We start from the raw sequence: 13,908 nt of genomic DNA on the forward strand, positions 1-13,908 counted from the left end.
TGGATCTGGTTTGAGAGAAAGCAATTGGGTCTGGTTTGGGAGTAAATGTCTGGATCTGGTTTGGGAGAGAGTGATTGGGTTTGGTTTGGGATTGAGTGTTTTGATCTGGTTTGGGGGAGAGTGAGTGGATCTGGTTTGGGAGTGAGTGATTGGGTCTGGTTTGGGAGAGAGTGATTGGGTCTGCTTTGGGAGTGAGTGTTTGGATCTGATTTGGGAGTGAGTGTTTGGATCTGATTTGGGAGTGAGTGTTTGGATCTGGTTTGGTAGTGAGCGACTGGGTCTGGTTTGGGAGAGAGTGATTGGGTCTGTTTGAGAGTGAGTGTTTGTATCTGCTTTGGGAGTGAGCGATTGGGTCTGGTTTGGGAGAGAGTGATTGGGTCTGTTTTGGGAGTGAGTGTTTGGATCTGATTTGGGAGTGAGTGTTTGGATCTGGTTTGGTAGTGAGCGACTGGGTCTGGTTTGGGAGAGAGTGATTGGGTCTGTTTGAGAGTGAGTGTTTGTATCTGCTTTGGGAGTGAGTGACTGGGTCTGGTTTGGGAGTGAGCTTTAGTGTTGTAACTTTGTAGCTGTTGCCTTTTATGTATAACATACCCTGAACTGGGCATTATTTTGGAAGAACAGGCCCTGGAAATGTGCCCCATAAAGGTAGCTGGGTGTCCCCCCCGTCTGTGGGGTGAATGTGGTACGCAGGCCTGAACTCACTTGGCCTAAAACCTGCTTTGTAATTATGAAAACGCGGTAAACGGTGACATCCTGCTTTGGTGTTTAAGGAACCCGGGGGGGGGGGGGGGGCTGCCTGACCTCTCAGTTTGGCTCCGGCTGGGCTGGGGGTGGGGGTCTGGTCTCACGGGGGTGCTGCTCAACAGGCTGGAATCCACCAGGCATGGCTGGGGGGGGGGTGGCTGGCACCCAGGGAGCCCCGTGCTGTTCCATCGCAGACAAAGATGGCATTTATGGGGCGGCCCGCGATGCCGGGCTTCCCAGCAGCTTGTCATTGGTATTCACGCCCCGTCGGCTCCCTGAACCAAGGCACACAGTCACTGTATTAATCGACTGCGTCCAGCTTTGTGGCGGCACTCCTGCCGCTGGGGGGGCAGGACACTTGCTGCTGATGCCGGGCGGGGTTCACACCTCCAGCAGGTTGGAGTCGCACTGGATTTTTGTTTTAAAAACTGGCCACAGAACTTTTCATTTAATTTCTTTGGTAATCAGTGGTGTGGAATTCAGCCGCTGTTAAACAAGCACAGGACGGTCACCCCCCGCCACCGTTATGCAGGAAGCCATCAGGAATGGTTTGTCAGATTTGGGGGCCCGTCTTCTCTTTATCATTAATCCTGCATAGACTGGGTAGTCTACCTGACCGTTCAAAGCCGCAAACCAGGCTGGTATCAGACCCTCGTTTCCATTCGTCAAGGAGGAGGTCTGTGGTGCTGTTTATCTTACCGTCTCCCCCTTCATTCAGAAGTAAATGAACATGTGAAATTAGTCCTGGTGAGTTTTACAGATGTGGCAGATCATTATGGGAAGCCGCTTCCTTTCTGAGAAAACCAACACAGCCGAAACTGAAATACGTCTTTTATTAGACCCATTAGTCATTTTCAGTCCTAATATTTGATTTACAAATATTCCACAGCACGCCCTTTTGAAGCGAAAACTGCTATCACGCACTTTCTGTAGCTCTCAGTGAGATTTCTGCACCTTTCGTCCAGTAGGTTGGCCCACTCTCCTCGGGCAAACTGCTCCAATTCTCTCAGGTTTGATGGGTGCTTGTTAGGGGTCGGGCTATGGAGGGGGAGGAACCAATTCTGTTATAAATTGTGATCCTTCAAGGTCGTGATTTTAATATAATAGTAATTGATACTTTATTGATCCCCGTGGGGAAATTGTTTTTATGCCTCCCTCAACTTGCTCTTTGTACAGCAAGCTGCCCACGCAGGGCAGCCACCCGTAGCGGCGCCCAGGGAGCTGGGGATTGAGGGTCTTGCTCAAGGACCTGCAGACGTGCTGAGGCTGGGCTTGAACCGGCGACCTTGTGATTACAGGCACACGGCTTAGCCCACTGAGCCACACCGAGAGAGTTTTAAAAATCAATTTCTAAACATTGATTTAAACATGAAATTATGTGGTACACATTTGGTAACTGCTAATATATTTGCCCAGTTGCACAGAGCTTGATTTTGTTAAGCGAATGACATGTGTGACCTTGGCATGGTGCTCGCATGAATGAGTAGGCGTGTGCAGAGATTTTTCCTGCATCATGTCAATTTAAAGCCACAATTAATCGCAAGTGTGTGAAATTTTAATTCACCCCGCCCTGTGTCTTGCACTTTCATTGCCTGTAGCTCGTTGCCGCCCTCATTGCCAGTCACTCTCATTGGCTGTAGCTCGCTGCCACACTCATTGCCAGTCACTCTCATTGGCTGTAGCTTGTTGCCACACTCATTGCCAGTAGCAAGACTTTGCACCCCATAGGATTTGGAGTCGCCCACAGGTCCAGCCTATTAGATATCTGACGGGAGTCTGTTACACTAAGGTGACACTGTCCACTTGTGTCTTTGAACAAATAGCGATTGTACGCTGATTTGTCAGCACCAAGTAATGATCGCTTGTTGATGATCACTAAAAACTTTCAGCGAGCGGAAAATTGGGGTTAAAATCATGCAGTGGGAACTTACTAGTTGTTTTTTTTCTTTTCTTTTTAGACAACATCATAAGATAAGATAAGATAAGATAAGATAAGATAAGATAAGATAAGATAAGATAAGATAATGTGGGATTAATAAAGGTTTATCTTTTGATGTTGTCTAAAAATAGTTAACATGTTGTATGCGTTTCCAGAAAAATATCTGAGTTTGGTATAACAGAGCCAACAGACAGTCTTAGTATTGTCAACTACGCTCTCTCTGGTGTTGGCGTAATGTGTTTGGAAGCCAAAGTGTTCCCAAGCTATCGATTTAAGCGATGTGGGAGGGCCCTTCAGCGCTCTAGCACTAGCTGTAACCAACTCCAAGCCACAATTGGCAGTGTCTTCCATGTTGAAAACCTACTTGCGAATTTAAGTTTCACTCGTGTCAAGAAATGCATTAATTCGATTCATCGCATGTTGCAAACTAAAAATGCTGTAACTGAAAGGCAAACAGTGAATTCGTGTATCGTTACAGTTCTTCTCTTTACTTAAAATGAAGACCTGAAATACTCCTCAGCAATATTTGTTTAAAAATTGTGATGCATGTTGCATTTAAAGGAATATATCCATATAATATCGATCTGGGATGTCACTGCTGATTCCCAACCCTAGTGCCTATTGTCAACTGCCCATTTCAGCTCTTTCCGCAGATGCTCAGTTGGATTCACATCAGGACTCATGGCAGACTTCTTGAAAATGTTTGCCTGTCATGCATTCTTTCGGAGGACCCATGACCTGCGATTGAAAGACCACGTCCTGACCCTGGGCAGTCATTACTTTCCAAAACGACTTGACATTCCCCTGATCTCATTCTCCCGTTCACTGGTTCAAGACAACCAGTTCAAGAGGCAGGGAAGCAGAACATCACTGAACCTCCTGCATGTTTCACTGAGGGCATGGTGGTGCTCAGCTTGTAGGACTCATGCATTTTCCTGTGAACATACAGTTGCTGTGATCTACCAAAAAGATCCAATTAAGTTTCTTCAGCGCAAAGGGCCGGTGGCTTCCCCATGTGCAGTTTGGAAAATTCCAAACAAACTTTTTTATGTATCAGTTTGAGAAGAATGGTCTCTTCTCCATTTGAATTTCTCCTCGTGGTGCAACTTGAAACCATAGTACCCGAGGTTGAAACTCACCTTGGGCTTGTTTTGAGGTTTTTCTGTTTTTTTCTCCACCATTCAAAGTACTTTTCATAACATACTTGGGTAAAGTTTCCTCTTGTGACTATGACCAGGGAGGTTGGCTACAGTGCCATATGCCTTAAACTTGTTGGTAATGTTTTCCACGGTTATCACAGGAATATCCAGCCCTTTAGAAATGGTTTTATAGCCTTTGCGTCAATCATGCTTGACTGTTACCTTGCTTCTAAGCTCCTTGGACAACTCTTTGTTCTTCTTTTCTTTCCATGCTTAGTGTGATATACACAATGCCACCAAACATGAGGTGCACTGTACTTTAAGGCAAGAGGCTTAATTTGTAGGATTAAAAGACCAGAATTCCCAGATAAACAAACCAGTCGAACTCTGACGATAAATACCAGGTAAGCAGTCATAACCCTATCCCTAACCCAAGCTGGCGGTCACATGAAATTTCCTGCCGTCTGCAGGTCTCCCCATCTCCCTGTCGGGTACCTGCACCCTGAGCTTTTCCCATCACTCTGTATAGTACATGCAGCCTGACTCTCCCTGTGAAGTACCTGCAGTCTGACCTCTCCCCATTTCCCTGTCGGGTACCTGCACCCTGAGCTCTCCCTGTCTCCCTATCAGGTACCTGCACCCTGGCTCTTTCCGTCCGGTACCTGCAGTTTGGCTCTTCCCATTTCCCTGTCGGGTACCTGAACCCTGAGCTCTCCCCATCTCCTCATCAGGTACCTGCAGCCTGAGCTCTCCCCGTTGAGTACCTGCAGTCTGAACTCTCCCCATCTCCTAGTTGGGTATGTGCACCCTGAACACTCCCCATCTCCCACTTGGGTACCTGCACCCTGAGCTCTCCCCATCGAGTACCTGCAGTCTGAACTCTCCCTGTCTCCCTGATGGGTACCTTCACCCTGAGCTCTCCACAATAACCACGTGATGCTGCAGCAGCTGGCCATGCCTGCATTACAGAAAGGAAACGGATAAGCAATCAGCAAATGGTGTCTGGAAACAATGGCGGAGATGTTTATCGCCCTGTTTAGGTCTGACTCACATGGGGTCTTGCAGCGTTGGGGGGAGGGGGCAGAGTGGCCTGCGGTCTCCCTGGTCACGTTCCTTCAGGCGCTTAGCTTGAAAAGAGAGGGTTTGTGTCAGTAGCAATTTCTTGATTTACAGAGAAGGTTTTACAGAGAGGGTTTCTGTTGTCATAATTGTATAGCAGATTATCAGTGTATACAGCGTTGTTCCTGTACCTTAGGTCCTCACCTCACTCTCACCACACCCTAACCCTCACCTCAAAACAGGTACAGCATCTGTAGATGTGTCCTGCCTGTGCCCTGTCTGTGTCCGTGTGTCTGTGGATGTGTCCTGCCTGTGCCCTGTCTGTGTTCTCGTGTCTGTGGATGTGTCCTTTCACACACACCAAGGCCTGTAATGTTGGGCTTGTGTTCAAGAAATGCCCTGACAGTGACTCACCGCCGGCCTCTGTCTCTTGCCCTGCCATGTGAGAGCGGCCGGCCAGGCAGCATTACATAACCGTCACCCCAGGGGAGAGAGCGGGCCCCGTCTGGCGGAGAGGGTGCCGTCGGCATGGTTACGCAGAGGCTATGGGGTCTTGGCCATCCCACCCCCAGTCTATGGCCAGCAAGCTTGTAGTGTGGCCAATCAGCTGTTCAGATGGATGCCCCTGGATCGTTTTCCTGGAGTCACAGCACCTTCTAAACAGATCCATCCAGTGTGACAGCAGGGCACAACCTGACCACAGCCTCCTGTACACTTAGCAGTAGAGTTTCCTCAGCAATATTTGTTTAAAAATTGTGATGCATGTTGCATTTAAAGGAATATATCCATATAATATCGATCTGGGATGTCACTGCTGATTCCCAACCCTAGTGCCTATTGTCAACTGCCCATTTCAGCTCTTTCCGCAGATGCTCAGTTGGATTCACATCAGGAACTCATGGCAGACTTCTTGAAAGTATTTAGGCAGAAGCTCTCCATGTGACCTGATGGAGTTTATTCCAGAAACCGTGAGGTGACATCAAAGGTGTTGATTGTCTTCTATACTGCTGGCAGATCAATAACAGTGCAGTCTAGCTGGGCCGGAAGTCTCCGGATGCCGTTTTTGCAGTTCTGGTCCCGCACTGTCATGAGGCCTGCTCTGGCCAGAAAGAGAACGGCCTTTGGGCCGGTTCAGCAATGCTTCTCGCTGTTGCTGTACCGTCTGGTCAGTGCACCATCGCCCCCTTGCTGGAGTCCTGAGCGACTGGCCGGGATGCCGTTTTCCCAGACTTCTGCTCCCGCTGGGGCTCCGTGGATGTGAGCGGCCTCTTAATGGTCCTGAGACTCGTCACGTGGGTCCATCTTTGGCCGCTTTGCCTGTCCTGCTCTGCTGCTGCACTTGTGAAGGTTTCTGAACTTGTTGATGAAATGGAATCCTGCAGGAGGGGCACTGGGGTGGGGGGGGTGTCAGGTGAGGATGGCCCTCCAACGTTTGCTTCCTATTCCCTGCCTCCCTACGTGGCCCACCACAGTCTGCGGAATGTTGATTTGGGGACTGGAAGCTACCACCCCCCCACCACGCTCCTTGATGTGAATGACCCAACAACAGGGACTCAGGAAGCTGGGGGGAGAGTGTTTGGGGGAGACTGGGAAGGGCCTTTTCCCTATGGGTTGGACTATCCATGGGGCGGCTTATTTGAAATGCATGGCATTCGTTTCCTTGTTTGTGTTTAACAGCATTTGGGTTCCACCAAGGGCCCAAAGCCAGTCCAGTCTGGGTCAGTACCGCACCGAGGATTGGGGAGGGTGCTCTGCTTCTCTGGACCCCCAGAGGTGCTTAGTTTTCCTGCTCCCCGTTTACACTCTCATCAGAGCAGAGCTGTGATTGGTTATGGAGCGTCACCAGGGTTGCATCCATAACCTTCCTGCTAACGACAGACGCTTCCTTCAGTTCAGTGACTCCAGAATCGATTTTTATCTTCTGTTGCGGGTCCCAGAATGAGAACCGGCATCCCGACAGTCGTCCCAGCAAAGCCCGTTAATTTTAATTAAAATCTGCTTTATTTTTATGATCGTTTCATATGAGCTGCCACTTAATTGATCATGCATGTCCAAAGCCCCTGCCTTAGAAATGAAGCCCCCCCCCCAGGGCAATTAGAGACTCCGTGGAAATGCCACCATGGTTAAATACCCCCCTAGTGCCGGCCGGCAAGCTGCGGGGTCACCGCTGTGTCTCATTCCACCCCCCACCCCCCTCCCCCGTGGTAGCAAAGTGATGTTTGCATTGACGTGCAGCCTCTGCTGTTTGTGGGCATTAAAAACAGGAAATAGTTTGTCTCCCTTGGTGACCGGGGGCCCCTGCCCTCCGTGATGTATGTGCGTGTGCAGGAGAGCTGCCTGCGGGGCTGGCAAATGGCTCAGGATGTTTATCCGCATGCTGGACATATGCAGTGAGAGAGGACAGGAGTCTGTGCGAGTTTGATGGCTTTCTGTGGGTTTCCGGTGAAGGAACCGCACTACATTCTGTGACATAGGTAATATGGAAAAAAATGGCATGATGCTTTATCTGCCGTTTGTGCGAGCATGAGAATATCCCATCATGCTCTGCTTTTTAAAACACACAGATACCGGTGAGAGTGAGAACGCAGTCAGTCGTGAATCCGTGTCAGGCTGCGCGGGATGTACCTCTTTCGGCAGAGACGGCTGCCAGCCTCAGCGGAAAACATCAGCGTTTCCCAAAGCATTTCCCCAAATGTTTGTGTGCGGTTGTGAGAGCTCTTCTCTGTCTCTCTTCTAGGGCTTTCTGCATCGCCTCAGTCAGTATGCAGCAACTAAGGTCGACAAGAACATCACAGAGGAGACAGTGAAGGTAGGTGACCCATGGAGATGAGTCTTAAGGGCCACTCTGTACCCAGCCAGGCCACATGAGTTCTCCTTATGGAATGATACCGATGACTGAATAAAATGGGCTTGTTTGTTGGGAACTTTTCTGAATGAATGCAAATTCCAGATACAGGAAACAGCTGTAAACACACAAGTGTTATAAATAGACACCAGAGTGAGGAGGTTGGTGAGAGTGAGCGAGACTCCATCCTCCTCCAGAACTTACTCTGGCTTTGGAGAATAAATGTACTTGTTCATTTCAGGGAGCGTGTTGGCCAGGCAGTGTTTCACTCTTCCAGTTTTGGTGATATGTACACAAGGTTGTGATGTCAGCAGAAGGTTTTGCATTCCAGAGGTACGACAGTGCCAGGTTATCAAATTCAGTGAAAGGTCAGTGCATGGTCATCCATCCTCCAGTGGATGGGCAGATTCTAAGGTGTCTGGTGGCTGGACTGGATGGAAATGTGGGTTTCCCTTGACCTAATGGTAAATGTCAGCAAGCAGCTCAGGGAGCACCCACAATGCCATTGTTCTTAGAGCCCAGTTTTATCCTGTTTACTTTAACTTTAAAAAGGAGATGTGCCCATTGAGAAAACCTTCTTTCAGATATGGTCCATTACCCAGTGTTGAAGGCTGACACAGTCCTGGTCCAACCTGTCGATTGGGTTTAGTGATAAGAGCAGGTTTTATCTCGTGACCTGAGTCTCAGTTCTGGCCTATCCTGCTCCCAGCTGTGTCCCGTTCATGACGTCCTGTCTGCCCCCATTGCGGGGGGGGGGGAGGGGAGGGCGCCTTCCCCCCATCTGTATCGCTCGTCCTTCAGCCTGCGGGGTTCAGACAGCAGCTGGCTTCTCTCCTGTCCTGGCCATTGCTGCATTGTGTGTTGCCCTGACATCTGCAAGAGTCATCCCTGTTTTGGGCGCATTCCACGCATTCTGAGATGCCGAACGAGCCTCTCGCTGCTGTCCGTGAGGATGGCATGCCATCTTCAAAGCCTCTGCCCTGGAATTCCACTGCCCTTTCACCTTTGGCCTTCAGAGGTTAATCTGTTCCCCATCCGATCTACCTCTGCTTTTTTCTGGCGGCTGCTTCTTACATGAGGTCCACGCCAGCCCTGACGAGATGCCCCCAGGCTGTATGCATTCATTGCGCTCATTTTGTTTTTGTCCCATCACCCCCAACCCTTCCTCCCAGGTTTTGTTCTCCAACATCGACGAGATCCTCGCTGTGCATAGGCTTTTCCTCTCCATGGTGGAGGAGCTGCTCGAACCCGAGCCTCATGCTCACCATGAAGTGGGCCGCTGCTTCCTTCATTTTGTGAGGCCCCGTCCGATGCACACTAAGCTAGTAGTCTGATGTGTCACTCTGATCTCTCTGTCAGTCTGTCTGTCACTCTGAGCTGTCTGTCTGTCTCTGTCTGTCACTCTGAGCTCTCTGTCTGTCTGTCACTCTCTCTCTTTCTGTCACTCTGTGAGTTCTCTGTCTGTCTGTCTCTCTGTCACTCTGATCTCTCTGTCAGTCTGTCTGTCACTCTGAGCTGTCTGTCTGTCTGTCACTCTGATCTCTCTGTCAGTCTGTCTGTCACTCTCTTTCTGTCACTCTGTGAGTTCTCTGTCTGTCTGTCTCTCTGTCACTCTGATCTCTCTGTCTGTCTGTCTGTCACTCTGATCTCTCTGTCTGACTGTCTGTCACTCTGATCTCTCTGTCAGACTGTCTGTCACTCTCTCTCTTTCTGTCACTCTGTGAGTTCTCTGTCTGTCTGTCTCTCTGTCACTCTGATCTCTCTGTCTGTCTGTCACTCTGAGCGGTCTGTCTGTTTGTCACTCTGATCTCTCTGTCTGTCTGTCTGTCACTCTCTCTCTTTCTGTCACTGTGAATTCTCTGTCTGTCTGTCTCTCTGTCACTCTGATCTCTCTGTCTGTCTGTCTGTCACTCTGATCTCTCTGTCAGTCTGTCTGTCACTCTCTCTTTCTGTCACTCTGTGAGTTCTCTGTCTGTCTGTCTCTCTGTCACTGATCTCTCTGTCTGTCTGTCTCTCTGTCACTCTGATCTCTCTGTCTGTCTGTCTCTCTATCACTCTGATCTCTCTGTCTGTCTGTCTGTCACTCTGAGCTGTCTGTCTGTCACTCTGATCTCTCTGTCTGTCACTCTCTCTCTTTCTGTCACTGTGAATTCTCTGTCTGTCTATCTCTCTGTCACTCTGATCTCTCTGTCTGTCTGTCTCTCTGTCACTCTGATCTCTCTGTCTGTCTGTCACTCTGATCTCTCTGTCAGTCTGTCTGTCACTCTCTCTTTCTGTCACTCTGTGAGTTCTCTGTCTGTCTGTCTCTCTGTCACTGATCTCTCTGTCTGTCTGTCTCTCTGTCACTCTGATCTCTCTGTCTGTCTGTCTGTCACTCTGAGCTGTCTGTCTGTCTGTCACTCTGATCTTTCTGTCTGTCTGTCTGTCACTCTCTCTCTTTCTGTCACTCTGTAAATTCTCTGTCTGTCTGTCTCTCTGTCACTCTGATCTCTCTGTCTGTCTGTCTCTCTGTCACTCTGATCTCTCTGTCTGTCTGTCTGCCTGTCACTCTGATCTCTCTGTCAGTCTGTCTGTCACTCTCTCTTTCTGTCACTCTGTGAGTTCTCTGTCTGTCTGTCTCTCTGTCACTCTGATCTCTGTCTTTCTGTCTGTCTGTCACTCTGATCTCTCTGTCAGTCTGTCTGTCACTCTCTCTTTCTGTCACTCTATGAGTTCTCTGTCTGTCTGTCTCTCTGTCACTCTGATCTCTCTGTCTGTCTGTCTGTCACTCTGAGCTGTCTGTCTGTCTGTCACTCTGATCTCTCTGTCAGTCTGTCTGTCACTCTCTCTCTCTTTCTGTCACTCTGTGAGTTCTCTGTCTGTCTGTCTCTCTGTCACTCTGATCTCTCTGTCTGTCTGTCACTCTGATCTCTCTGTCTGTCTGTCTGTCTGTCACTCTGAGCTGTCTGTCTGTCACTCTGATTTCTCTGTCTGTCTTTGTCACTCTGATCTCTCTGTCTGTCTATCTGTCACTCTGATCTCTCTGTCTGTCTGTCTGTCTGTCTGTCACTCTGATCTCTCTGTCTGTCTTTCTGTCACTCTGATCTCTCTGTCTGTCTGTCTGTCACTCTGAGCTCTCTCTTTGTCTGTCTGTCTCTGTCTGTCACTCTGAGCTCTCTGTCTGTGTGTCTCTGTCTGTCACTCTGAGCTCTCTGTCTGTCTGTCACTCTGAGCTCTCTGTCTGTCTGTCTGTCACTCTGAGCTCTCTGTCTGTCTCTGTCTGTCAGTCTGAGCTCTCTGTCTGTCTGTCACTCTGAGCTTGCATGCACCTGCACATACTAACTGCTGACTATCTGTATGCTCCCCCCGCACCTCGACCTCAGAGGAGCCGCTTTCAGATATATGATGAGTACTGTGGAAACCATGAGAAGGCCCAGAGACTTCTGCTGGAGCTCAACAAGATCCGCAGTGTGCGGACGTGTCTGCTGGTAGGTCTCCCCCGCCTTGTGTTTACTGGTAGGTGCCCTCCCCACACATGCCTGCTGGTAGTTGACCCCCATGTCGGCTGATAGTTTCCCCCCCATATGTCTGCTGGTAGTTGCCCCCCCATGTCGGCTGATAGGTACCCCCACACATGCCTGCTGGTAGTTGCGCTCCCCATGTCGGTTGGCAGTTACCCCCCCATATTGGCTGATAGGTGCTCCCCCTGCATGTCTGCTGGTAGTTCCCCCCACCCATGTCGGCTGATAGATACCCCCCCACATGTTTGTTGGTAATTGACCCCCATGTCGGCTGATAGGTACCCCCCCATATGTCTGCTGGTAGTTGCCCCTCCATGTCGGCTGATAGGTACCCCCCCCACATGTCTGCTGGTAGTTGCCCCCCCATCTTGGCTGGTGTGTGCCCGTCCCCTCCATGTGTCCCCCTACATATCTGCTGGTAGGTGCCCCCCCCCCCCCCCCCCACATGTCTTCTGGTGGGTGCCCCCCCCAAATCGGCTGCTGCCGCTGTCATACAGATGCCATTAATCCTCCGAGAGCTGAGGGCCCTCATAAAGACGGTAGCCCTGGATCCCAGACATGCGGCCTCGCCCCACACGTGTTTGGCTGAATGCGTGAGGTCACAAAGGAGTGCATGGCCTGGCGGGCCGGGATGGGGCGGGACGGGGAGGACAGAATGTTCCGAGGATCTTTCTAAGTGCTGTTTTACTAAGTTCTCCTGAAACAGATTTGGGACAGACAGAAATGAATCTAAGGGAGGCGGATTTTGAAGGAACAGCATGATGAGAGGGAGCCCCCCCCCCCCCATTCTCCGAACCCACAGCCCCAGTCTCTTTGTACTGATAGTTTTGTTTAATTTAACAGGTTGGGGGTGGCCAAAAAACAGGGGGTAATTGTGTCCCCTGACTGTGGCTTCATTCAGCTGATGCCCACACTTGGCTTTGTGTTTATGTGTGTGTATGTACGTGTGCGTGTGTGTGTACGTGTGCATGTGTGTGTGCTTATACATGTGTTTTTTAGAACTGCATGCTGCTGGGAGGGAGGAAGAACACAGAGGTACCACTGGAAGGTTATCTGGTCGCGCCCATCCAGAGGATCTGCAAGTATCCTCTCCTTCTAAGGGTAAGTCTGTCTGTCTCTCTTTCCATCAGTCTATCTATCTCTTTCTGTCTGCCCCTCATCATCTGTCTGTCTGTCTCTCTGTCTGTCTCTGTCTTTCTCTCTCTGCCTCTTTCTGTCTCTATCTTTGTCTCTTTCTCTTTTTGTCTTTTTCTATCTCTCTCTTTCTCTTTGTCTCTCTGTCTGTCTCTCTATCTCTGTCTCTTTGTCTGTCTCTCAGTTTTGTCTCCCTGTCTGTCTCTCTGTCTGACCTGTCATTTCCACATTACACACGGCTGCCTCATACTCAGTTCTGACTTACCCCCCCCAACAGTAAATAGTTTGGCCATGGTTGGAAATAAAGAGGCACAGGGGACTGTTTGTTTTTCCTCAAAGCCATGATGGCTTTCAAATAGTGCAACTGCTCTGTCAGACTAGTTAAGTCCTTAGTTAAGTTTAAACTTTTAGACAGCATATATCCTGGAATGAAATGGTCTTTTTAGTCTTATGAGACAATAACGATGTACTTTTCGCACCAGCACCACTGCTAGATGAAAATGGTGAATGTATTTAATTTATTGACACTAGAAAGTGCTTTACTAGTCAGTGCTGCCTTGTTTTAACTCTCACAAACTTCTGAGGCACATACCGTGTAAATCCTGCATTTTAAACTCTGTCGCAGATGGAAAACTGTGGTTATGTAACCATTTAGGAAGAGTAAACACAAATACTCCGATTTAATTGGTGTGTTGAGAGTGTGTGTTTAGGCTTGTGGGCCTGATAAGTATCTCTCTGCATCAGACCATGACACACAGGAGCTGGGCGATTTAACCAAGAATTCCCGGCATGAGATTCCCAAAAGAGCGAGTGAGGCTTGTGCTGTTGTTTCCCCCGTCGCTCCTCTCTCCTTCTGCCTCCTAAACGGCACTCCTCTCGGTGTCCAGGAGCTCCTGAAGAGAACCCCGAAGAAGCACAGCGACCACGCCGCCGTGCTGGAGGCCCTGCAGGTCATGAAGGCCGTCTGCTCCGGCATCAACGAGGCCAAGAGGCAGATGGAGAAGCTGGAGGTGCTGGAGGAGTGGCAGTCACACATCGAGGGTTGGGAGGTGCGTAGGCTGCGGTGGCTGGGGGAGCGGGAGGCGTGTGGGACACGGCTGGTGTGAGGGGTGTGGCGAGGGGTGGGGGGTGGATCTCAGCAAGCAGGCAGCTTCATGGTACCTGCAGATACACCCTACATGCATCCGTCGGGGTGTCGATCAGAGGGGGTGTGTGCACGGTACACTCTGGTGTAACAAAACATACTGACTGGTGTGTTTTTCTTTAATTACTTCATTCGGCAGAGGAGAAAGAAAGTCACTTTACGCTGTTATACACTGAGGCTGATGTTCAGGCTAAAGGAATCTCGCTGATCATATATAGTAAGTGAAGGCATTTCCCCTTCAGTGGTGATGAAAGCTCTTTCTAGAAAGTAGAACCACAAACTCCAGCCAAATTATCAGAGCATGGGTGACCGGCCTGAGCACGGGGCCGTGACTAATGCAGCATAATTATCGTGCGAGTCGTGTTATCCTGTGCATTTCCACGCGGAATCTGAATTAGGACGCT

General features: G+C 49.7%; 1 protein-coding gene across 2 annotated transcripts in view; it reads left to right on the top strand.

Annotated features, from left to right (window-relative positions):
- prex2 (phosphatidylinositol-3,4,5-trisphosphate-dependent Rac exchange factor 2) overlaps positions 1 to 13,908 on the top strand; it is a 66,900-nt gene that overhangs the window by 8,278 nt on the left and 44,714 nt on the right. For both annotated transcript variants that reach the window (XM_072699564.1, XM_072699565.1), the window contains exons 2-6: positions 7,619 to 7,690; positions 8,899 to 9,021; positions 11,089 to 11,193; positions 12,226 to 12,327; positions 13,248 to 13,409. In XM_072699564.1, the coding sequence (XP_072555665.1) occupies positions 7,619 to 7,690; positions 8,899 to 9,021; positions 11,089 to 11,193; positions 12,226 to 12,327; positions 13,248 to 13,409 (564 nt within the window). The remainder of the gene's footprint in view (positions 1 to 7,618; positions 7,691 to 8,898; positions 9,022 to 11,088; positions 11,194 to 12,225; positions 12,328 to 13,247; positions 13,410 to 13,908) is intronic.

The sequence above is a fragment of the Paramormyrops kingsleyae genome, chromosome 15 (assembly GCF_048594095.1).
Source record: "Paramormyrops kingsleyae isolate MSU_618 chromosome 15, PKINGS_0.4, whole genome shotgun sequence".
Classification (NCBI taxonomy): Eukaryota; Metazoa; Chordata; class Actinopteri; order Osteoglossiformes; family Mormyridae; genus Paramormyrops; species Paramormyrops kingsleyae.